Source organism: Heterocephalus glaber, unplaced genomic scaffold (assembly GCF_053883595.1).
Source record: "Heterocephalus glaber isolate CG9 unplaced genomic scaffold, H.glaber_assembly_v1.0 deba00001729, whole genome shotgun sequence".
Classification (NCBI taxonomy): domain Eukaryota; kingdom Metazoa; phylum Chordata; class Mammalia; order Rodentia; family Bathyergidae; genus Heterocephalus; species Heterocephalus glaber.
In genome coordinates, this window is record NW_028258440.1 from 613,220 (window position 1) to 639,203 (window position 25,984).

General features: G+C 35.9%; 1 protein-coding gene and 1 pseudogene across 7 annotated transcripts in view; both read right to left on the minus strand.

The window, feature by feature from the left end:
- Positions 1–25,984, minus strand: part of Phf6 (PHD finger protein 6) — a 58,940-nt gene that overhangs the window by 3,510 nt on the left and 29,446 nt on the right. For 2 of the 7 annotated variants that reach the window (XR_015446823.1, XM_021240557.2), the window contains exons 6-10: positions 20,918–21,087; positions 20,618–20,761; positions 19,403–19,507; positions 16,164–16,297; positions 8,935–9,061 (exon numbers count right to left, since the gene is read on the minus strand). Coding sequence is in view for 6 of the 7 variants with exons in the window: in XM_021240557.2 (XP_021096216.1) it covers positions 8,935–9,061; positions 16,164–16,297; positions 19,403–19,507; positions 20,618–20,761; positions 20,918–21,087 (680 nt within the window). In the remaining variant the exon portion in view is untranslated. Of the gene's footprint in view, positions 1–2,021; positions 4,038–5,495; positions 8,596–8,934; positions 9,062–16,163; positions 16,298–19,402; positions 19,508–20,617; positions 20,762–20,917; positions 21,088–25,984 lie in introns of those variants that run through there. The other 5 variants (XM_087199831.1, XM_021240556.1, XM_087199830.1 and 2 more) reach the window with 5 other exon arrangements.
- On the minus strand, positions 22,529–22,623 carry LOC147821568 (U2 spliceosomal RNA; annotated as a pseudogene).

Consider the following 25,984-nt stretch of genomic DNA (forward strand, 5'->3'; position numbering starts at 1 on the left):
GGATGGGATGGGAGTAAGACAGGGGTAGTGACGATGGTGGTGATGTGACAGGGTGGCAAAGAACTGAGAGAAGTGAGAAGTCGAGGCCAGTGGTGTCCAAGGGTAATTTCCCATCACATCCAGACTGAGTAAAGAAGGAAGACCAAGGCCAAGAACTGCCCAATAAAGCAAACAAAGGAACTAAAGTCTGATAAACTTTGGCAAGTTAGGAATCTGGGCAAAAGGTGAAAAAAAGAAAGTAGAATCCCTATTAGCCTAACAGCAATAAGGAGAGGATGGCTCCAAAAGACAGAGTGATAGATGCTGAGGAGCTTAGCAGCAAGTCAATGCGGAGACTGAAGGCAACCAATTACTATACTATTAATGAATGATGTCACTACCAAACATAAACTCAGGTCAGGACAATTTAGTTTGGGACTCATGCTTCAATAGCCAGAATATTGGGTAGAAATTAGCATGGAATTTCAGTAACAGCCAGGTGACAGCTATAGTAGTGGATTTTGGTGAAGGGTGAGAATACTACAATATGGCAAAGACCAGAACGTCAATGGAATGGTTTGGATGAGTGTCCCTCAAAGGTCCACGTGTTAAAGCACAATCCCCAGGGTACTGCTATTGGGAGTGCAGCTACTGGGAGGTCCTTAGGGCACTGGGGACAAGCCCTTGAAGGGGATTATGGGACCCTGGTCTCTTCCTCTTTGCTGCCTGGTAAGGTGACCAGTTTCCATGATGTGCTACTTCATTAGAGCCCTGAAGCAATGCACTAATTTCTTTTGGACAGGAACTGTCCAAATTGTGAGCTAAAATAAACCTTTTCTAAATTTATCATTTTAGGTATTGTAACAGTGACAGAAGACTAACACAACCAGGAATGCTTAGGTAGGGACTAGAGTCAGAAAATGAATGGTCTTGAAGGGGTGAAAATTAAGGTAATAGAGTTGAATTAAGGTAATGCAGGAGGGCATCAAAGGAAAAAAAATGAATAGTTACATGACTGTTTCAAGTTTTGTGTTGATCTTTGTAGGAAGTGGCCTTCCAACTGTTGGCTGCATTTCCAAGTTTCATGAGATAGGTGACCCAGTTCCAAAGTGTTCCATGGGCCACAGTATAGACTGCCTAGATCCTCCCTCTTCCTCCTTGCCTCTTCCCAAGGGAGAAATAAAACCTGTCAAGGCTTCTGCCTGAGCAACACATGTTTTCTTTAATGCTCTATTCCTCTATTCACAGCACACTGGCTAGCTGCCCTGAGCCACTGGAGCACATGGGAAAGAGTGACATGTCGAACAACAATTCTTCTGAGGCATGTCCAGAAAGAATGCTGTATTTGAGGACAATGCCAAAATTCTGGCTCTCTGACCTGTAAAGTTTCAGAAACTCTTTTTGTGTTTGCTCTGTAAGCAAGAACATCTGAGACCAGGGTCCGAGGACTTATTGCTTCCTGGTAATACTAAATATAGAACATAAGCCTATTGGCCTTAAGGATCAGGAATGGTGGAAAATAAGCCTTTGTGTTAAATTGTCGAGTTAACCTCTGAAATGAAAATGACAGCAGTCCCCATGATTGCTGCAGTTCGAAGTTACAAAAAGAGCTCTCTAATGAAGTCACCCTATTTTGTTGCCCCCTTAAAGACTTCATTATTTAACAAACCCATAAAGAATGAGTGGACAGAAACATGATCAAAGGTTGGGTTATTGGTAAAACATTATAAGTTATTTTTGTAATGTTATATCTCTATCTTAAAGCTTTTTGTCAATAAGATGGTTTCATTAAGGTTGTAAAAGCTAAATAGCACAAAATATTTTTGAGAATTAGAAAAATCTAATTTTCATATACCATGAGTCATCCTTAACTACAATTTATTCTTTATTTAGAAACGTCCATGCTGACTGACAGGCATAATTTGAGAGTATCCAAGTTATTTTTAGTAATAATTTTTTTTCAGACACGTAGGCAACTGTTGGTTGAAATCACTAAATGAAAAAAAAAAAGTCACTTTCCAACAAATAAGCCAAAAGCAAAGTCAATTTTCCTGGTTAGTCTTAGATTTTATTCATAAAAAGCCAAAACAAGTAGTTTAAAAGAAAAACATTCAAGTGACTTTTTCTTGTTTCACAGAATTGACCAGTTGTTAGACACAGTCATAGAATAATGGTCCCAAGAGTTCAGCAAAACAGTACACCACCTCTTCATGTGTACTGAATTGAGCCACATATGACCCTGGACATGGAGAAGTAGGTCAACCTGATAACAGTAGACAGTGATGTACAATCTGTTTCTTTTCAAAAAAGAAAGGGAAATGATTGATCAATTATTACAATTAATACACATGAAACAAAACTTTTTGATTGCATCATTTTACAAATGAAACATATTGCCTATTTTCCCAAAGATAACCCATATGTTGTTTAGAGATATAACCTATCACAACAAAATCAAAACACCATAGCATTTATATTAAAAAAGGTACCACACACACCTCTTTTCACTAAAAAGCACTGTTCTGAAGTGGAGAAGCAGGCAAGCTTAATCCCTATAGATGGACCATTAAATTGGTACACATTTTTTTGCATGGCAATTATCAAAACTTTAACTGTACATACCTTTGACTTACTTGTCCCACTTTTGGAAATTTAGCCTAAGAAATTACTTGTATAAGAACATGAGGATACTGTATGTGAGACTAGATAAAACAATCCTAGCTCATCCATACAATGCAATGTTACAGAGCTGCTAAAAAGCATGTGAAAAATCTAGATGCACTGACACCTTGCAATGTGTTCAAGTGAAACATAGTACAGCACCTAATAGCACTTTAACATTAATAGCATTATCCTAACAAAGAAAACTATATAAGTTATATATATACAGGACAGCATATAACAGGATACATATCCAATACTTCTGGGGAACAGGCTTATGAAGAAAGGGGGTATTTTCATTTTTTGCTTCATATATCTTTGTATATTTTAATTTTTTACAATGACCACATACACTGTATTAGTTTTCTACAATTCACATAACAAAACATCCTTTTACGTGTATAATTCTTGGTTTTTAGTATAGTCACAAAGTTGTGCAGTTATCAACCATTAATTCCAGATGTTTTATCACCCTAAAAAGAAACTCTAACCTTGTTAACAGTCACTCCTTAGTTTCCCATCTCAGTAGCTACTGGCAACCAGTAATCTGCCTTCCATCTCTTTGCATTTGTCCCTGGAAATTTCATAAAAATTGAATCCTATCATACGTGACCTTTTGTATCTGTCTTCTTAGTATAATGTTTTCAAGGTTCATCTACATTGTTCCAGTAATTCAATCCTTTCCATGGCTATACATTACTTGTATAAATAAGAAATCTATAAACAGTTCTGATTGCAAAAATACTCAGAAACACACATTACCTTCTGTACAAATCACTTTATAGAAACTCAAAGACAGATCTAAATCCAGTGTGCATATTATGGGATAGTTTATTTTTGTCTCACCACTCCTAACACTCTCTTAAATATCTAGTCTCTCAGGACCACTGAAAAAGCTACCCTCTCAAATAGTATTCTTCGTTTCCATGTATGTCTTTTTATTAGAATATTATGAATCATACCTCTTTGTTCAGCTGCCTTTTATTTTTCCCTATCCCCCTACACCAATCATAGTAAACATACCAACACAGAGATATAGGCAAAGTCATAAATTGAAAATTTTGTGGATCTGGTGTCTTCTGACAAGGAACCAGGGCTGGGGGATTGACTTTAGTACACTAACCATATACAGAACATGTCTCCTAAAGTAAAATTTTCAAATGCCATAAGCAACTTCACAGGAACTGGTACTTTCTAGTTTTTATCGTCCGAATAAAAATCAAGAATATATTTTTGTGAACCAGGCATGGTGGCACATGCCTATAACTCCAGCCATTCTGGAGGCGGAGGCAGGAGGATCATGAGTTCAAGCCTAGCCTGGGCAACTTACCACAACCCTAAGGAAAAAAGAAAGGCTGGGGATGAAGCTGAGCACTCCCTGGGTTCAATCCCCAGTGCTGAAAAAAAAAGAAAAACAATAGAAGAACACACGTTGGCCTTATATCCTTACTGTCCAGTTACCTTATTACCTGAACAAGGCAAAGTTATATAACATTAGTTGATATAAAAAAGAGTACTTTGCCTTCACAACTGAAGACTCTAAAACATAAATGGAAGAATGGTTTATTTTTTTCTTTAAAAAGATGGACTGGCCATTTTCTGGCCACTGAATTTTTCCAGGAAATTTTTTCAGGTTTATCCTTTGTAATGACCTTAGTAATTGCTAGGGACTGTGGCTGGAAAAACAATAAACCAACTGTCATAGTCTTTCTTTTTTTTTTTCTTCTGGTTCTGTTGAGACAAGGTCTTGCACTGTAATTTAGGCCGGCCTTAAGCTTACTATACAGCCCAGGCTGGCCTTGAACTTGCAGCAATCCTCCTGCGGCAGCCTCCCAAGTGCTGGGATTACAGGCGTGTGCCACCATGCCCAGCATTCAACTGCCACAGTTCTGATTTGCTAAAGAAAACCACATTAATTTGCCATGTCCATAGTTTTATTGGGGCAATTCAAATGAAACTCAGCAATGTATTTTAAATACACACATGCCCGCATGTACTAGGCACTACTCGGTAGAATTTGTGGTAAAAGCACACCACCCTATGTTCCAACATGGATCAGAACCTGTTGCTTGATATTCTCTTCCCCTCTGAGGAAGAATATGGATTAGGGATTGTGTATAAAATGAATGTATTCCATTAATTAAAGCTTCTTATGTGGTACCAGGGCTTGCCCTCAGGCCCTTTGCACTGAGCCCTATCCTCAACCCTTATAATTATATTTTTATTCTGAGACAGGGTCTCACTTCGTCACTAAGTAGTCTGGGCTGAGCTTGAACTTGCAGTCCTCTCGCCTCAGCTTCCCAGAGTGTTGGGATTATAGTCGTGCATCACCATGCCCAGCTCACTAATTAGAATTTTGATTTTTGCCCTGGATATGATAAACTGCAATACAGGAACACTGTACTAGCAGCAAGCTGTCCATGGTAATGGGAGTAAATGTTAAGTGTATAAAATGGAATCTCTTTCTGACGTATTAACCCTTCAATTCTGGTATCTATCAGATAAACTGCACAAGGAGTTTTGGTGTGTTGATTTTCAAAATCACTTTCTAACTAGGTTCCTAAAGACATGATTTAAGCTGTAGGTATCTGAACCATGTACTGAAAAAACCAAGATGTAATGCAATTCTATTGTAAATAAAAGACTGCCATTTATTGCCATAATAAAAAGTTTAATATTGTGAAACTTTGAACTGAATTCAAACTTTTTTTCCCATATTTGTTTTTGATTTCTACAAATTCTTAAATAAACTAGATATTTCACCTTGAAATAAAGCCAGACTAAAAGGAATATGATACTATTGCTATATTCAAATAAACTTCATTATACACTTCCACAAAAAAGGCATACAAATATCAAAGTCATAACTCATTTATTGAATGAATAGTATATGCAAGGATACCAATTAAAGGAAACTAATACTACAAACTACAATTTTGAAAATAAAGCCAATATAACAAGAACAAAATATACATAACATGAGAGGAATGTTTGATTTTTGACCCATGATGCATTCCTTATCTTCATAATTAATCTAAATGTCTGTTAAAACAAACTATACCTTGGTCTAACCTCAGTGCTTTTTAAAAAAGCAACAACACTCTAGAACACTTTTTCATTTGCTTTGAGATATTTGAAATTCATACATTTGTTCAAGTACATAGATTCTGATTCATTAGTAGATCGACAGATCTTGTTATTCTCTTAATATCTTGAATAGCTTGTACTTCTGAGCAAGTACTATCTGAAATTCTAAAATTGCTGATCCTTGGAATAAAATTCATTTCAGTTGTGGGTTTTTAATAAGTTGAGATGAATGTAAAAATCCCCCCCCCTCCCCCCAGGAACAAAGAGCTCTTATTAAAGTATAGAAACTCAAGTCTATCTTTCTATTCTAAAGAACATTTCTTACTAACATTTCTGGTAAGGCAATAAATGCTCCAGAATAATCTTCAATATATGCTTGCAAAGATTACACTGTTTAATATCAATAACAACAACAAAAAACAAAACAAAATGAAAAAACAAAGGAAAGAAAGAAAAGACACTTCAAAATTTTAGGCTAAAATATGCATAAAAGACAGTCATGGCAGTATTTTTTGGAAATGATGTAAATGTCATATACTTATCAAATAATGTCATGCTTATTAAAACTACAGTTAAGGACTTAAAAGATGCACAGTAAATACACTGCTGAGGTCCATTTCTCTAAATATTAATACCACAATGTAATTACTACCCAGAAGATGATGATGCTACTTGGGAACATAAGTACTGTACAATTTTTACATTGTAAGGCACTTTTACTCAGCATGTGATGAAAACATGGACAATCAAAATATTGTAGGTTTAAAACCAAAGGTAATTTTTCATGTGACTTCAATTCATATTTCAATTAATGAAAGATTATTCAGCCAATCACACCACAGTGAAAAAAAACATGTAGTCAGCCACTTATCTAGCCAACCAAAAGGTAAAGTGCTATTCTGGTTGCTAGTGGCAGGGAAAGAGCTGAAGAAACCCATACAAAATCATATATTTTACTACATAACAAATCCGTCAACTGACAGCTGTAGTATTTGAAGTCCATTATGTAATTATTGACTGGCCATGATTACCCCTGGCACCTTTCATTTTTCCTTAAAAAAATCATTACAGTAGTTGTCCAAAAATGAAGGAGCTCTCTTTCTCCATGGGTAAGTTCTATGGCACACAATATAAAAATGACCTAGACACAGTGATTTAAAGATTTAAGAAATAATGTTTTTTAAGCTGTTGTAAAGAATTAAAGTACAGATCCTTCGGGAAAAGTCACATAGCTTGGTAAACAAACATTTAGATCTGTCTTGCACTTCAAGTCATGAATTTTGAAAATTAATCACATACACATGATGATGGCATATTAAAAGCCAAGAGAAAACACAGAGGGCAATCCACTACGAAAGCCAGTTTCCTTCTAAAAATAACAATAAAGATGGCTAAAACAAAGCAAGCATTTAGTCCCTTGATTTAAGTATATGTGTGAATACACACTTGACAAACGTGTTTTTAAAGGGACTAGCAGTTAAAAACTTCAGTCACTAAGCACAGTGTAATTTTCCACCTGTTACATTTAAAAATGCTGTTCTATCAGCTGCAGAATCTCTCAATATACAGTCAAGTTAACATGATTTTTTTTTATTTGCAACTTTGCTTTATTGTGGTAGGCTAACTAACAGTTCAGAAATCAGAATCCCTACCCTTAGTATTGAGGTGCTATGGTAATATTAGATAGACCACAACTAAAGCTTTTTGGTTTTGCCATAAAGAAATACATAAATGTGCTTCAACAGTGAGTGGAAGAAAATATCACTAGCTAGAAATGCCAGTGTGAAAATCCTTTCTAAATAGCTGGGTTCTTAGGCTTTCAGAAGCTATTCTGATGATCAATAAAGCAACACCAAGCCCTACCAGGAAAAAAGCAGGGCACAAAAGCCTATTTAATAGATAACCAAACAATGATGGAAAACATTAAAAATATTAAATAAGTTTCTAAAATAGTGGTCACAAAATTAAAAATAAATACTGTTTTATGCAAAGACTGATTTTTACTTCTACAGCACACAAAACCTCCTTACATACTTTGGGCCAATATGTTAAGTGTTCCACACAACAGGGCACTTGAGAGGAACAGGTTTCAGATGTGGTGTCTAAATTTCTTAGCAGGTGGTAACCCCTTAAATCTGAAAGAGGTTTAATTTGCAGTTGCCAAATGTTGGTTTAAATTTGAAAGGATTCGATCATTTTGCCAGAAGCTCTTTATATAACATGGAAAGAGAAGAAGTGTATTGTCATGAGAATTTTGGCATAAGCACTGGAGCTCACAGCTCATGATCGCCAGTGCCCACGTCCACACTGGTCAGTGAGAACAACTCTGACGGGAACCAAATGAAAAGCTTCAGCACACTTCTTGGAAGAGACTTTTAGCATGTGCTTTCAAAGCTAAGATAAAAAGGTTCCCTTCATTTCTAGCCTCCATTACTTGAGTGTGAAAAAAAATCCACAAATTACCATGTGTTGCCACCAGCGGTATGTCTGCATTGTAAAGTAAAATTTGCTTACGTTTCCCTTGAGCATGATTCACTAAACAAACTTAAATACTCTAAACAGTAGAACTTTGTTCAGTCCAGAAATATAGCTTACTTCATTCCAATGTCTGCTTTAACTGTTGACACTATACACGGGGTTAATAGTGTTTCAATTGCTTCCCAGAAACTGCAAACTACAGCTACATAATAGCAATATGTCAAACTCAGCGTCTAGAGAAGATTCATAAACAAGATGTTTTTAGGCAGTTCAATGAAGGATCTAAGAGTTGGGCAGTAAAAAGTTACAAACCCTTTTAGAAAACAGTGAAAAAAGAATAGTAGTTATGGATGTCTTATTCATTCCCAGTTTTCTAACTGTCCCATGAACCTGTTTAAAAGATGATAAGAAAATGTAAAATATGATGCTTGAGGGGAACACAATCAACATAATGTTATTGAGGAGTGAGAATATCTTCTTGATTCGACATTGTAACTACATTTATTGATAAAGTAGATAGCTTGTTTTTACGGTTACAAAGCTGGCTAGTTTTTTTTTAAAAAAAACAACAAAACTACACAAGCCTATATAACCTCAGCATTCCGGTAACATGCTCTTAACTAAACACATTAGGATTAAAAAAATCTTACTGCATACCATTACTTCGTTATGTATTTATCAGTGGATATTATATCCTGACAACAGATCCTATATAATTAACATTCATACCTAGTTTCCGTTAAGTTGCTGCTGAGTTTGTTGCTGATCAATTTCTACTTTTCCTCGGCTTTTACTCTCTCGTTCCTCATCTTCTTCATCTCTCTCATCATTTCCACTATGGTTTTTACAATATAGTCTACAATGATGAAAGATACGGTTGATGAGAATACATCTATGTTATCATTAGCAGATGAGACTGGTGCCCATATAAAATATGGGTTTCCTCATTCACACTTGGAAACACCCACAATTAATTACAGGTCCACTTCTATCTAAAAGATAGGAAAGCATACTGTTACTGAGATAACGGAAGTTCATCGGAATAAAATCTGTAGTTAAGGATGGCAGCTATCATAAAAACAACTCCTCATTTTGCCCAACAAGATTAAAGCCAGGTTTTTTGGCCAACTTAAAATACCAACATTTGGAGTACAGGCAAAATAATAAAATTCTATAAATTCTCTTTATATATAATTTACAATCAGATTTCAAGAAATATATTCTATATATACTGTTACTTGCCGTTCACATTCTGCGAAACAAGGTTACTCAACTTCTTCAAATGCCCTTTCATCATTAGTGTTCTGGCCTTCTCTAGAATATATTCCTTCACAAAGCACCCACATTGCCCCAAATTGTATTCGGCTCTGTCTCTCTCAATCTAGACTGGTCCCGGGGCCGGGGATTTAGCTCAGTGGTGCCGCGCCTGCCTGGCAAGCACAAGGTCCTGAGTTCGATCCCCAGTACCTCCCCCCTAAAAAGGAATAAATGAACAACTGAATAGTAGACTGGTCCCTCCAACTTCTATTTGTCTCTTGATACTAACTTTTTGGATGGGATCCGTCCAGATAGCTTACAATTGTACCACATTGTGGATTTTCTAGTACTGTTTTGTTTCTCCCCCCATATTTTGTACAAACTGGGAATAAGGCCTAAGGGCTTGGTTAGCTTTAGGTTCAACTTACATGTAATTTCAGACTGGCCCATTATTAGTGAGCCTATGCTTGATCAGTTGGTTAAGGTGGTGGTGATAGCCAGATTTTGCCACTGAAAAGGGAGTCTTTCTCCTTTAAAACTAGAAAGGGATTCCCAGAGTGATTCTTTGACAAATGCTTTTCCAACAACCTTCTATTTGAGTATATATGCTGTATTGTTGAAATTCATTAAGATTTTAATAAAAATAGTAATGTAGGTGATTTGGGATAATCAGAAAAAGGTGGGCTGATTTGAACTCATGTTAGGTTAATTACACACAGGATGATGGAACAACCCTTAGAAAATGTTCACTGTCTGGCCTCTTGTGGTCAATATTGGATAAAAGACTATACAGGAATTCACAAGTCACAAATACACAGTGTTTACACTGTGTAAACATTTGAGTACATGTAAGTGTAACATTTGAGTACAATAAAAGGCAAAAGTGAGGTTGGGGGTTCAACAATAACAATTGACTTCAATCTAGTTTTGCTGATTATTTAACAGACTTGAAACATTTTTATTAGCTTTCAAAGATCTATGGAGAATTATGTTGCACACTGGGAACTATCTTTAAAAAAAATCATGATTTTAAATATCAAGAGATTCCTATACAGTGTTACCTATGAAGCATCTTCTCCAAAATACAGCCTGGATCAAATCAAGCCTTTGAACCAACTTAAAGTTTATATAAAATATGGGAAGAAGTTTAAAGATACAAGTTAAATGGCATCATGAAATAGCAAACTGACAAGTCCAGAATGTGAGAAAGAACAACTTATTGGGGTGCTTCAAGGAGGAGAAAGATAGGAGTGGGGTGGGGATGGTTCCATTTTAAGACAGATTTAAGGAATGGCAAATACAGCGGAGGGTTCTCATGAATATTCAGATTTGAATATATCAAGTCTAAAAAGGCATTTGTAAGCCAACTGAGGAAATGTAGAAATGGACTGGGTATGAGACGATGTTAAGAAATAACTATTCACATTATAACATGTCATTAATGGGATAATGATTATGTAAGAAATACCTATTTTGGGGGGGTGGTACTAGGGATTGAACCCTGGGCCTTTTCACTGAGCTACAAGCCTGGGCCATTTAAGAATTATTTTTTTTTATTTTGAGACAGTCATGCTACATTGCTAAGCTGCTCAGGGTGGGCTTGAACTTGTGATCCTCCCGCCTCAGGCTCCCAGAGTGCTAGGATTACAGGCACGTGCCACAACACCCGGAAAAGAAATATCTGTATTTCTAAGAGATGCATATTGAAGCATACAGGGACAAAATGACAAGAGATTTTGCTTTAACATACTTTCGGGGTGAAAACATGGTATATGAAACAACTGTGGAACTAACTAGGTAAACCATGATTGGGAAAGTTATGCTACTCTATTTTTGCATATATTTGGAAGTCTTTTTAATAAAAAGTTTCATCTAAAAGGACAAGTCTTTTGTTTTTTTTAATTTATTTTTTATTTTTTTTACAAGTCTTTTATTGTCAGAACAAATTTTAATCTTTTTATGGAATTTTCATTTGTGAAATATCTCCCATAGTCCCTTATATGCCCTTCATTTGTCTAGGCACCAAGGTCAACTAAGCAAACAAAGATCCCTGTAACAGAACTCACATTTTATGGTTGGAGAATGACATTTTAGAAATTTATATTAAATAATTCAAAAATTCAATAAAGACAAAAATCAGGGTAAACAAAAATAAAATTTATTATATACTCTCGTCTTCCTTTTTTTTTTTTGGTACCAGGGACCGAACTCAGGACCTTGTGCTTGGGAGGCAGGCGGTGGAACCACTGAGCTAAATCCCCAGCCTGGAAAGTCATATTTAGAAGACAGGGAAGCCACGACATTCAGAAACGTTCCTCCTTATATTTCCTCCTATTTGTTGGTTCCTTTCTCCCCAAATTATTTGCATGTAGACTCTCATTTGAATTCAATGGTCTCTATCTGCAAGCCACATTACAAGCAGATTTAAGAAATACATTTTTATTATTATTTTGTATTTTAGAGACAGAGTCTCACTATGTTGCCCAAGTTGGCCTCATACTTACTATGTACCCCAGGGTGGCCTTAAACTCATGATCCTCCTACCTCAGACTCCTGAGTGCTGCGATTATGGTGTGCACCACCACACCCAGTCTAAGAAAAGACATTTTGATGTAGAAAATAAAAAGAGCAATTCAAATCATCATAGATCCTAGTACAAATATTTGTATTCAGAGATTGTCACTGAAACATTTTTTTTAACACTTAAAAAGTAAAATCAGGGCTGGGGATTTAGCTTAGTGGTTTCGCAGCCTGCTGCGAAACCGCAAGGACGCAAGTTCGATCCCCGGTACCAAAAAAAAAAAGTAAAATCAACCCAAAGGTCTAAAATAAGAAAAAACAGATTATGCAACAGTATATATAAGAAAATCCTGCCAGGCATGGTGGAGCATGCCTGTAATCCCACCATTCAGGAAGCTGAGGCAGGAGAATCACAAGTTCAAGGCCAGCCTGGGCTACACAGCAAGATCCTGTCTCAAAAAAAAATCTTTTTTAAATTTCTATTTTTATAAATTTATACAAATGTCTAGAAGAAATATTCCAAAAGATTTAAAATTGGAATCTCAGGTGGTGGAATTAAAGTTGACACTTTTGTTGGTTTGTTTTGAGACAGGGTATCACTATGCAGCCTAGGCTGCCCCTGAACTCTTGATCTTCCTGCCTCAGCCTCGAAAGTGCTGAGATTACAGGCATGCACCAGCATGCCAGGCTAATTTTTTTCTTTCATCACAAGTTCATGGATAGAAGTTTCTTTGTTTGGTTTGTTTCGTTTTGTTTTGAGTACCAGGGATTGAACTCAGGACCTTGCACTTGCCAGGCAGACGCAGTGCTGCTGAGCTACATCCTCGGCCCCGCCTGGCTAACCTTTGAATCTTTTCTAATTTTCCAGATTTTCCAAAATGAAAAAAAAGATAACTATAATATCTAAATAAAGGTAAAAATAAATAAATAAATAAAGGTAAAATTTAATGCAATAATTTTTCACATAATCAGACTGTACATGTTTAAAATGGACTTATTTTCAAATAATGGCTAATAATGCACTGTTTATGAAAATATCCACACACCACTGAAATGTCTAATGGGGAGTATGAAAACTGCCTCTTCTCTTGCATCCTTACACAACTGACAGCTGGTAATAACACTGAGTTTGTTTCTAGAGCTCTTCCTACAGACACAGCCACACACACATATGTGGAAGGGCATCCCAAGAAAGAGTAGAGCGATGGTGGGTCACCTGGGTCCCTGATGACACTGACAAACTGTGTCCCACATCTCGACTCTTTTCCTCTGCGTGCCTTTATGTAAGGAACAACTCTATCTTGTGTAAGCTATTTTCCCCAATATACAAGGAACACATAATCATTACAAGTAGAAAATTACACCATGTTTGCTCTTCTAGATAAAATTGTCAAAAATTTTGGATTTGATTAAAATTATATTAAATTTATAGATTAATTTGGTGAGAATAGGCATCCTTTAGTGCTGAATCATTCTATTAAGGAACATAATATATTTCACCATTCTTCTGTGTCTTGTAAAATACATTTTTTAAAAGAAGTTAAAGGTTCATTGTGTGTGTGTGTGTGTGTGTGTGTGTGTGTGTGTGTGTGAGCATGTGTACATATGCAGGCAGGGAGAGGGGGTGACCATTTTCCCTTTACATATTCTAACCAGTTATCTTTATTTTCATTATTTATTTATTTGGGTTTTTTGAGACAGGGTCTCCCTATGTAGTTCAGGCTGGCCTTGAACTCACTATTGTAGCTCAGGCTGGCCTTGAACTCATGGTGACCCTCCTGCCTCAGCCTCCCAAGTGTTGGGACTACAGGCATGCGCCACCACACCTGGCTACTAACCAGTTTTTCTTTTTTTTTTGTACCAGGGATCGAACTCAGGACCTTGCGCTTGCAAGGCAGGCAGCGGCACCACTGAGCTAAATCCCTGGCCCAACCAGTTATTTATTTATTTATTTACTTTGGTACCAGAGATCGAACTCGGGTCCTTGTGCTTGCGAGGCAGGCGCGGAACCACTGAGCTAAATCCCTGGCTCAACCAGTTATTTTTAAAAGTCATATTCCACTGCATAACCCAGTGCTCATTAATTTTAGTAAGTTCAGAGTTGATTCCTTTGCATTTTCTTGGTAATGACACCACTAACAATGTTCATCATTTTATTTATTATATACTTTTCTTTTTTTATTGATGGGAATGGACCCCAGGGCCTCCTGAGTGTTAGACAAGTTCTCTGCCACTGAGCTGCACCCCCAGCCTGCCCTTTTTTTTCTTGTTTCATCAGCTTAACCTTCCAAAAGAACACTGGAAATCATGTTAGTAGCTGGGTGTTCTTCATCTGAATGAAAATGTATTTAGTCTAATGGCTTAGTGACAGATGAACATGAGAATTACTGGTGGCTCAACCCAGACCTACTGAATTAATTAATTAATTAATTTATTTATTTATTTTTGGTACCCGAGATCAAACTCGAGTCCTTGCACTTACAAAGCAGGCGGCGAAACCACTGAGCTAAATCCCCGGCCCGAGACCTACTGAATTTAAATCTCTATGGGTGAGGCCTAAGCATGGACATTTTCAGAGCCAACTACCCCAGGGGATTCTGGGGCTCACTCTTGGTTAAGAACCAATGCTGCTTTAGTTCAATATTAAATAAACTATTTCTGTTTTCTCTTAAACACCCACTATGTTTCCTAGCTTGCCAGGCATGATGCTGGCACATGCCTGTAATCCTAAATACTCCAGAGGCTGAAGCAAGATCACAAGTTCAAGTCTTGCCTGAGCAATTTAGTGAGACTGTTTCTAAATAAAGAAAAAGTGTAGAAATTTTTTTTCTTTATTAACTTCAAAAGACAACATTAACATATTTCCTAATTTTGAAGATCTTTAAATTCTTGGATTACAGAGCTGGATTTGATTTGCCAGTATTTTATTTAGATTTTTGTACATTTATTTATAAAAGTGAGACTAGCCTAGAGTTTGTTCTTTTATCTTTGTCAAGTTTGGTATCACAAATATGCATGCTTTATAGAATAAGCCAAGATTTCCATCTCGTTCTACGTGCTAGACCTCTTCAGGTACTTTATATTGGAATTATCTGTTCCTTAAAAACTTGATAGAACTCTCTTGAAAAATATTTGTGCCTTTAAAATTAAACATAATTTGGTAAATTTTATAACAGCACTAGTACCTTATGCAGGTACCCAAATGATTTGACGACTGTTTGGGTAAACTGCTTTTCACACAGACTAGACCCCGAAGTTACTGGTTTACTGTATACTAGGCATGTGAGAATATGGAAATGCTTTACCACTTTTGAAGGCCAATTAAAATTAAGAGAGCCTTACCATATTATACTCCACTTGATTAATCAAATGGAACTATTATATTTATTTTAACACTAGCCCAAGGAAGCACAGTAAGTGGAAGAACCATGAAAAGGTCAGTGACATGCAATCCTAAAACGCCACTCTTTTTTGTGATGCTGGGGGTCAAACTCAGAGCCTTATACATGCTAGAGAAGTGATCTACCACTGAGCTATACCTCCAGCATCTTCAAATCCTACACTTTCACCATCCCTCTGGGACGATCTCTCTTGGTTTCTACCTTCACAAATGTCTCCTAACTCATCTCTTTATGTCCCCTTTGTTTCTTTCCTAAAGATCTTGTGCATGCTGCGTGCTCTTCTCTGCCTAGAACACCTCCTCTGAGTTCACCTCTGCCCTTCCTATTTCAGCTCTAGCACTATTGCCTTCAGAAAATTCTTAAACATTCCACTACAGACTAGGTTAGCTCTTCCTGTTTTTAGTGCCTCACAGCGCTTTGTAACATCTTTAGAGTGCTTATGTAGTTTGTAATCATGTATTTACTTGCCTGACCATTTAATTAATGGTCTCTCCTGAAAGACTGCATGCTTCATGAGGACACAGTCTGTCGGTTCCGTACGCTCAGGCCCTAGCACAATGCCTGGCACAGGTAAACATAATACTGGATGAACAAATGCTAATCCAGGGCCATGTAGGAAGAAGCAAATGTTGATCACAGTTCTCACACCTTGTATGATAGCCTCAGTACTCTACACTTGACTAAACACCACCTAAGAATAGCTATCAAGTAAACTAGTGTCATCTATTAAGGGGAGTTACTTATGGACAATTTTAGGAAAATGGACAATTGTTTTCTTACTTGTAAATTCCCCGTGACATATTTTCAATGTATTTAGCTTTGTCTTGTACTCCACAGTGGTAATGGTAGGTCTTCACACAGGCTTTTATTTCACATCCAATAGTAGCACCAGGCTGACTGCAAAGTGTACATTTCTGTTTAAAGAAAGAAAAATAATGATCATAAGCCACTTTTCAGAGTTTAGGCAATCTTTTTTATTGTTGCTGTTGTTTGAGACAGGGTCTCCCTATGTAGTTCAGGCTGGCTTTGAACTCACTATGTAGCCCAGGTTGGCCTCAAACTCACAGTGATTCTCCCGCCTCAGCCTCTCAAGTGCTGGGATTACAAGCCCAGCCAGGTAATATTATCTATTTTATTCATATTTCAGCCAAACATTTAAGTTTACAAAGCAAATAGCAGCCACTTTCTATTTTTAAAAAGGAATACACAGAACTCATTACACGGCACATAATTAAAATAATGCTATAGCTAGCCACAGTTGTGTGTATCCGTAGTCCCACCTATTCAGAATGCTGAGGCAGGAGGATCACTTGAGCCCAGAAAACCCCATCTCAAAACAAAATAAGCTGGGCATGGTGGCACACGCTTATAATCTCAGCACTCAGGAGGCTCAGGCAGGAGGATCACTGAGAGTTTGAGGGCAGCCTGGGCTACACAGTGAGTCCAAGGCTAGCCTGCACTATAAAGCAAGACCCTGTCTCAAAAAAACAAATAATAATAATAATGTTAACGCTGTAACTTAAACCATACTTTGGTGAACCTTCTGAAGTCATCCCCCGATGTTTCTATTACTTAACATTTATAAACTGCCAGGGTGTTAGAAAAAACATTCTAGCCAGGAGAGATCTGACATCTAAGTACTGTAGAGAGAAGACACTCCTTGATAATGTCAAAACCAAAAAGAATAATACTGCATATTTCAGTGGTTTGACTTCTTTTCTTCTCCAAATCAGATCCTCTCTTATTCTGACTAGGGGAAAGAATGAGAAAACAAAAAAGCAATCCCCTTAGAGAAAGGTCATTACCAAGGAGGCAAAGGACAGTGGGAGACTAAAGGATGTGAAATCTTTTGAGACTTCCCAGTTTGGCCTACATCAGCCTCACCTAAAGAATGATCTGAGATGAAAAGGTACCTAGTGAAAAAAAGGATTTCAGAATCAATCTGTTAGAAAAATATCAGGTTATAGACAGATTGCTTTATTGTACAACTTCTGATAGCCTTTTCTCCAGGAAGAAGTATACAGTAAACAGTTTTCAAATTTACTGAATTCTAAATGCTCTTTTATTTTTGGAGCATTGTGGGAGTATCCTGATAGATTAATTTCCTTTGGAGCACACATCTGAGAAATGCTAGAAGTGCAGAGATGAACAATAAACTGATCAAGAGGGTTGGCTGAACTGCTGGGCTGGGCATGGTGGCGCACACCTGTAATCCCAGCACCTGGGAGCCTGAGGCAGGAGGACTGCTGAGAGTTCAAGGCCAGCCTGGGCTACATAGTGAGTTCAAGGCCAGGCTGAACTACATATCGAGACCCTGTCTCAAAAAACAAAAACAACAAAAAAGAGCTGAATTGTTGTCCTACTCACCTAATTGAATGTTAGTTGTATGATACATTTCTGCATCATAGAATAAATGATTTTCCCCCTTTTTCAGTACTACAGGTTGTTTTTTAAAGTTTCATTTTAAAAAGAGTAATCAAAGTATGGATATACTGAACTAGATCAAAATGGAAAAGAATGTTCACACTTTAAAATAGGAAGTTCTTAGAAGAAAGGGTCATTTCTCCTGGAGTCAAAGATGATAAATGTCTGAAAACATGACATGAGACTGAAGGAGAACTTCACAATCAAGGGGTCAGATCCCACCTGCATCCAAAGATCAGCCATTATTATCTATCTGCTATGCTACAATACAGTTGAAACTGAATCTAAGTAAGCCTGTACATGTAATTCTCACTTTAAATGGAAATATGGGGATAGAGAGACAAGTTAAATAGTATTATGAGAAAGGAAACAATACTAGGACATTCTACAGGACAATTAACTCATTTTCTTCAACAAGTCAGTAGCATAAAAAATGCGACCAAGAGAGGGTGAAAGGCCTGTGCTGTATTAAATAAGGGATATACTATATGAGAACCAAATGTATAGTCTTCCTTTGGGATCCAACTCAAATAAATCAACCTTACAGTTTTGAGACAGTTGAGGAAATACAAATATGAATTGGTAACTATTAACTTATAAGGTGTGTTATGTTGTTGTTAGGTAAAAAAATGTCCAATTAGGAGATGTATACTGAAGTATGTAGAGGTGAAAGGTATGAAGTATGGGCTCTGCTTTAAAATACTTCAGGGCCAGGGATTTAGCTCAGTGGTTCCACTGCCTGCCTTGCAAGTGCAAGGACCCGAGTTCGATCCCCGATACCAAAAAAATAAATAAATAAAATACTTCAAACAATAAGAATTAAAGGCATAGATGAAATAAGTGAGGCAATTACTTGGTAACTGCTGGATCGGGGTGATGGGTAGATGTGTTACTAGTCTTTCTTTATTTGATGTTTCAAAATTTCCTGAACAAAATATTGAAAAATTAAAAGTCATTCATTTCTAGAGATGACTGCTGTCTCAAAGAAAAGACTTTGCATTCCACTGACATTCTACATTCATAAAGGAATAATTAATAGAAGACACCAGTATTTTTTGAAGCTTATTAGTAATTCGGTATGTTTAAAAACATGAGACTAAAAATACATTTTATTAAAGGAAACTTTACAGTTATAATTAACATTTTAAGAGACATAACTGTTTATATGTAATTTAAACAAAAGACCCTAAAAACTTTTCTTTTTATTAAAACAAAAAGAATTAACAATATTGGGTGGTTCTCAATGCTGCATTAGGCTTATGGAATTTTTCTGTAAGTTTATACAATGTAACATTTTAAACTTTATGAGCTTTGTCACATCCATATCTTCACTTATTTTATTGAGTACTTGCAAATACCTTGAAATATAAACCTTTTTGTATAATTTTCTTAAGAAATGAAGGTGCATAGAAAGAGGAATACGTTTCAGTAAGATGAGCATCCTTTATTATATTACATGTAAGTCAAATATATACCTTGTTTTAACATATGAACTACTTTATACTTAATTCCCTGATGATTGGATGTATTTGAGATACGCTGTAAGTAGAGAATCAAGAGTAATGTGGCATAACACAAATATAAAAATCACAGACCATTCTTTTTCCTCGCTTAATCTCCTGAAGTACAGTTTTAATATCAAAATCTCCAAACTCTGCTCTTGATGTTGTCGTGAGCTGGACTGTGCCAGAAGAAAACAACTAGAGAGGAAAAATGCAGAAATATTACCGCTCAGAGTCCTTATGAGAAAAAGAGTAAAAAGGATCATAACAAACATGTTATACTGCTTTAATTTCCAGAGCAAAACATACTCTTCAATAATAGGTACCAAATATTTTAGTATATTCATATCTGATTAAAATATAACCCGAAATAAGAACACTGGGGGAAAAACCCAAGATTGCCAGTGTACAGCCAAGATTAAATACTCTGCTTCAAATAATGAAGATTTCAATAATATCACCCTGTTGTCAACTGTTTTACATTTCCATAAAGTTTCAAAAAATAGTTTGAATAGCAAATTTCAACCAGAGATGTAGACGAGGATCTCCTGTGTTTTTTGTTTCTTTTCACAACAGACATGTCTGGAATGTACTCCGTGGGGGTCCTAGACACAAATATTTTGGAAGAAACTTCCCAGGTAAATCTTACATGCACCTTAGTCAAAACTTTTGATGTAAACACTTTTAAAAACCTACTCATAAATGGGATGAATAATTTAATACAATATAACTCAAAAAAATTTTTGTACTCTAAGTCAGGCATGGATTTAAGGATGCAAAGATAAAAACAACTTCATCTTATTCTTATCTTCAAGGAATTTAAGGGTCTATTATGCTGCTTTTTTTTTTTTTTTTTTGGTACCGGGGATCGAACTTGGGACCTTGCGTTTGCGAGGCAGGTGCCAGAACCACTGAGCTAAATCCTCAGCTTAAGGGTCTATTATGGAAGGTTAGTTCAACAGTAGATAATTGCAACACAGTACACTAAGCACAATAATAATGGTATTTATTATAGCAGAGGCCTGAAATACCTTTCATGACATATTTATAGAGATGAAATTCTTACAGCTGTGAAATAATTATTAATAATCACAGCCAGCCTGATGGATTACATTGAATATGATAACAATGATTAGCATTACTTCAAATCCTACTAAAATATAAAGGCTATTTTTTCAAAGTCTGAAGTTTATAGGATATTACTATTCATAAGTGAAACACTATTTCTAGGGGAAAATTACTATTTGGTTACTAGTTAAATTTTCAAAAACTCTTGGCTTAAAAGCACATAAGAAGAACCATACTTACCATACACTTATAATGTGCAGCTGCCTTCTTGGCATTAAATATATGCAGTTTTCCTCTTGCTTCATTTTCTTCCTCCCCTACATGACAAAATCCACATTTAGGCCTGGTGTCACTGGGGCTGCTTCTGTGTGGAGACCTATCTCTCTGCAAATGGAAAAGGAAAAAAAAAGCACTTTAAAAATGCTATTAGTATTTCAAGCTTATTTAACATTTCAAATGATAAACCCTACCTATAAACACAGTTTAAATGAAATATTCATGATGTAACAAAAACTAAGCATCCAATAGTTTCCTACTTACATAGGAACTACTTTCTATTTCATCTGTTCCATGGGAGGATGTGGACCTGGTATCTTCCGATAGTCCTTTAAAATTAGTTTTTCTCGGTCTTCCTTTGCGACTTTTCTTTTTACTTTTTGGGGATGAGGGCTCCAGTTCACGTTCATTAAAACTTTCTTCTAAATCAGCTGCTTAAAAATGAACAAAAGCTTTATATGGACCAATCTTAAAAGGGGCATTAGTTTAGCAGTCCATAGGACACAGGTTTTCCTTATAATTAAATCACTAGAAATGAGGCAAAATGGTCTGTGTTATAATCAACACTGCAACCTAATGTTTCAGACAAATGTAACAAAAATAAAATATAAAAATATAGTATTACAATCACAGTAACCTTAATTATTTCCTTTGACTTGCAATTTTGTAAAAGTGAATTTTGTGATCTTGATTGTATAATTTTACTTTATTTTTTATTTTTCAGAGACAGGGTCTCCCTAAGTAGCACAGACTGGCCTCAAACTTGAGATTGTCCTGTCTCAGACTCCTGAGCGCTGAGATTACAGGTGTGTGCCACCCCACTGACTTGCTTTCAAATATTTTAAAGTAATTTATAATAAAAGGAAAACCAGTCTCTCAGTCACACTGACCACATTTCAGGAGCTTATCAGCCACATGTGACTAGGTACAACAGTACTGAGCTGCACAGATATGGACTGCTTCCATCACTGCAGAAAAGCACTGATCTGGACAGCTCTTTAATCATCATGAAAATTGAATGAACAAATTCAAAAAGGATGTCATCTGTAGTTGAACTGATCAAGTAGTTAAACAAATATTAAGTATAAAAGGAGTTTCTAACACAAGGGGCAGAAAAGAAATGTTCCAAGTTAGTTGTGTATACTTTAATGGATTGAAAAAAATTTATGTGTAAACTTCAGAATTATATTGCCCAGCAATTTGAAAATAATTTCTAGCACTACTGGAAGCTATTTCATTCAATTAGTAACTACAAATATTTATTAAGGGTCTACTGTACATAGACAATGTATTTAAGTTTTCAAAAAGGTATAAAAACTGAATTCTTACTAATCTTAGGGTGAAATCATAAAAGTTTTAGGGATAGCCATCTAAGTGCCTTCCTTTGTTTTTCCTTTATCATATTATTGATTGTAATTCTAGAGACTAATTTCTCAACAAAACAGCACATCAACTCCTCTCAAATGCTAATGTCTGCCTGCCTGCCTGTCTGTCTGTCTATTTATTGGCAGTACTGGGTATTGAACCCATGGTCTTCATTCTGAGCTACAGCCCCAGCCCTTTTAAAATAAATTATTTTGAGACAGAGTCTCATGAAGTCACTAAGCTGTCCACGCTGGACTCAAACACAAAAGCCTCCTGCCTCAGTCTCCCAGAGTGCTGATATTACTTGAAATGATTTTCTTTTAGAAATAAAAGCACTTAGATTATGGTAAGAAAAAGGCAATTCAATTAGTATACTTGAATATATGTAAAAACTCAGGGGAATTGGAAGTATTAGACTGTTTGCAAAACAGTTCAGTTATATGAATGGAACATCACATAACTATGATGGGGTTGGAGGGATTTAAGGGGAGGAGGTGTAAGTTATTGGACAATGATTTATAGGGAACAAGATAAATTAATGTGAATAACTCTTCCTATTCAGACAGACACTACACTTAATCTTAGCCAAAAGGCTGAGAAGCAATTCCTATTCAGACAGAAAACTAAACATATTCCCTGACCATAACACTACAGCAAATTGCATATCAAAGCATACTATACACTTTCAATATTCAAAGTGACATTGTTTAAGACATGGAATGTCATTAAAGCTATTAGAATTACATACACTTGCCAAAAAGTAAAAAAAAAGTCTTAAAATGAAAAATCACAGCCAAATGTTTAAATTTTTGAGATATATTTGTATCTATATAAAACATTTCAGTTGTGAGCATATACAATGGTAACTCAGTTCACGAACAGTTTTGCTTGCAAACAATTTGGTTCACAAACAGAAGTGTTTAGCACAATTTTGTTTGCAAACTCTGCACTGGGTGACAAACACAACCGTGGCCAACTTTCCCATACAAACACAAATGTGGCCACCTTTTCCAAAATCGTAGAACAAATTAAGTTCATGAACTGAGGTACCACTACACATGTAACATTTCATTATCTATAATAAAAAAAATTACTAATACCATAACACTACATTATTAAACATCTAAAAGAAATTACATAAAAACCGATTCTATTAGCAGCACACAAGACTAGTTTTCCACATGACAGATTTCTCCTAAATATGGAATCAAGTAACCCAAAAATTTGGGGGACTTTAACAGCAATAGCAAAAGTAAGATTTAACTGCGATTTTCAAATTTCTGGAAAGTAAAAAGAATAATGGTGAATCAAAGGGCAAACAATAAATTAGAGTAGTATTTCCTATATTGTGATAGATTATTATTCTTATATAAATTCATATACAATTAAGACCCCAGTGGAAAATGGATCAAGGAGGTGATGAGAAAATTCACCAAATATATATAGTTAATAAACATATTTCTAAAATATTAGATTTCTGCCAGGTATGGCAGCACACACCTGTCCCACCTACTTTGGGAGGCTGAGGCAGGAGGATCAAAATGTTGAGATCAGTCAAGGCAACTTAGCAAGACCCTGTCTCAAAATTGAAAAAATTAAGAGCTGGGGATGTAGCTCAGTAGTAGAGTGCCTGCCTAGCATTTGAGAGGCCCTGGGTTCAATCTTCAGTACCAGAAAGCAATTTAATTTCCCTAGAATCAAAGTGCAAATTAAATGATATATTATTTACACCTATCAAAACAACAGACTTTAAATAGTTAACAGAAACTACAACAAACTCCACAAAATTGTATTAGAAGTAAAAATATAAAAGAAGTCTTCTCTAAATGGAGGGCAGACCATGCTTCTACATAAACAGGATCAACATTAGAAAACAAGTTCTTGCTAATCTAATTTAATATAAAATGGAACTTTAAGATGATTCTATAGTTTTCTGGAAAAGTAAATGAACAAGGATACAAAAAAATATTTTTTGAAAAAATATCAAGTATACTATACAGCAACAGCAGTTAAAGTACTGGCATGAGAACAATAAGCTTGAAAACAGATCAAGTGGATGAGAAGGGTTAAGTTTGAAACCAGACCAAAAAGTATTTGCGAATTGAGAATAAGATAATGGCAGCATTTCAGATGAGTGGGGAAAAGACAAGATGGCACTACTGGCTATTTTTTTCCTCATACTCTATGAGAAAAATTAGAGATGGACTTAAAAACCTAAACATTAAATGATAAATGTAATCGAAGAAAACAGACATTTTTTTTTTAATACTTTTGGGGTTGGGACACATAAGTAGCCATAAAAGAAAAGAGAGTTGTAACTAACAATAAGTAGCTTTTGCACAGCAAAAGGCACCACAAGCTAAGTTAAAAGACAAACTGAACTGAGAATACTCAGCAACACAAACAGCAACAACAAAAAGACAACTTAGCAATCTCAGAGACTGCCTATAATTCAACTTTTCAAAGATAAACCTCCAAGAGAAAAAATACAAAAAGGACAGAAATCGGTAATTCATAAGAGAAATAAATAATGACAAAAATATGAACAAAAGCCCAACCTTACTAGTGGTGAAAGAAATGAAAATTAAATGACATCATCGGATTGGCAAAAATTAAAGACTGAAAATATTAAACATTTAAGACTGACACTGCTGGTGGTAGCATAAACTGAGTAAATGGTTTCTGAAGCAATGTAACAGTACTTATTCATAATGTTTAAAGCACAGAACCTTTGACCTGGCAGCCTCATTTCTAGGACTTTAACCTATAGTCATATGTATTAAGTACATACATGTATTTTCTTTCTTTTTTCATACATATATTTTCACAGGGAAGATCATTGCAGTATTATTTGTAACCATGGAAAAATAGACATAGCCTATTTTTATTAATAAATCCTGAAAGCATAATTTTATATATTCTATGGAATATAACTTCAAAATGAGGTACATCTCTATGCTGTCAAGGAAGGTCTGTAATATATCACAGAATGAAAAGAGCAAGTTGCTGTATATATGGTATGATGTGACTACATTAAAAAGTGTATGACTGCATATATGTGTAAATCTGTATGTCAAAATGGCTCTGGAAAGATATGTGTACACCAAGTTATTATTCTGATTATTCCTTGGGATGGTTTCTATCTAGATGTCCCCCAAGAGAATCATGCACTCATAGGCGGGGCTTTCAGAAGGTGACTGGATTATGGGGGCTCATAATGGATTTGCTGTTAGGTGGTGTCAGGTATTATGTCTCAGTGCTGAGGAAAGTGACTAAGACACTCCTAGAGATGTGATTTGATGTGAGGAAAGAGCTCTTTGAACTGATTTGAACAGTACTTTTGTACTATTTAATTTTTTTGTAGTGCTGGATGGAACCCAGAGCCTCATGCATCCCAGCCAAGTGTTCTACCTCTGAGCTATATACCCAGTCTAATTTTTTAAAACAATGAGTATTATGCTACTTTTATAAGAATGTACAGTATCCAGTGTGGTGAGGGGGGTTGGATGTCCATTCATCACTGATGAGAATATAACCTAGCACAGTATTTTTAGAAAGTAATACGGCAACATGTATCAGGGTCAAAAGGTTAAAAAAGTTAAACTTTTTGTTTAAAAAGGGTACATTCTGTACCCTTTGACCCATTTATTTTAGTTACAGGAATTTATCTTAAAAATTGAAAATGCACATGAGGATGTGAAGACAAAGTTAGACATAGCACTTCTGTTTAAATTTTTCATGATTACAACCTACAGCATTTTCCTCACCAATTCAAAATTGCAAAGTGTTTTAACATTTAAAATATATATTCTTTCTTTTCTAATTTTAAAGAAGTGCCTGCATAAAAGAAATAAAAATTCTCCTACCTTCTACTTCCACCTGCTCTGCACTTCCAGCTGGCTCCCCAGCCAGCTTCCCCTCCTCTCTCCTTCACTCCTTGAGAGGTACTGTTAACTGCTTTCTTCT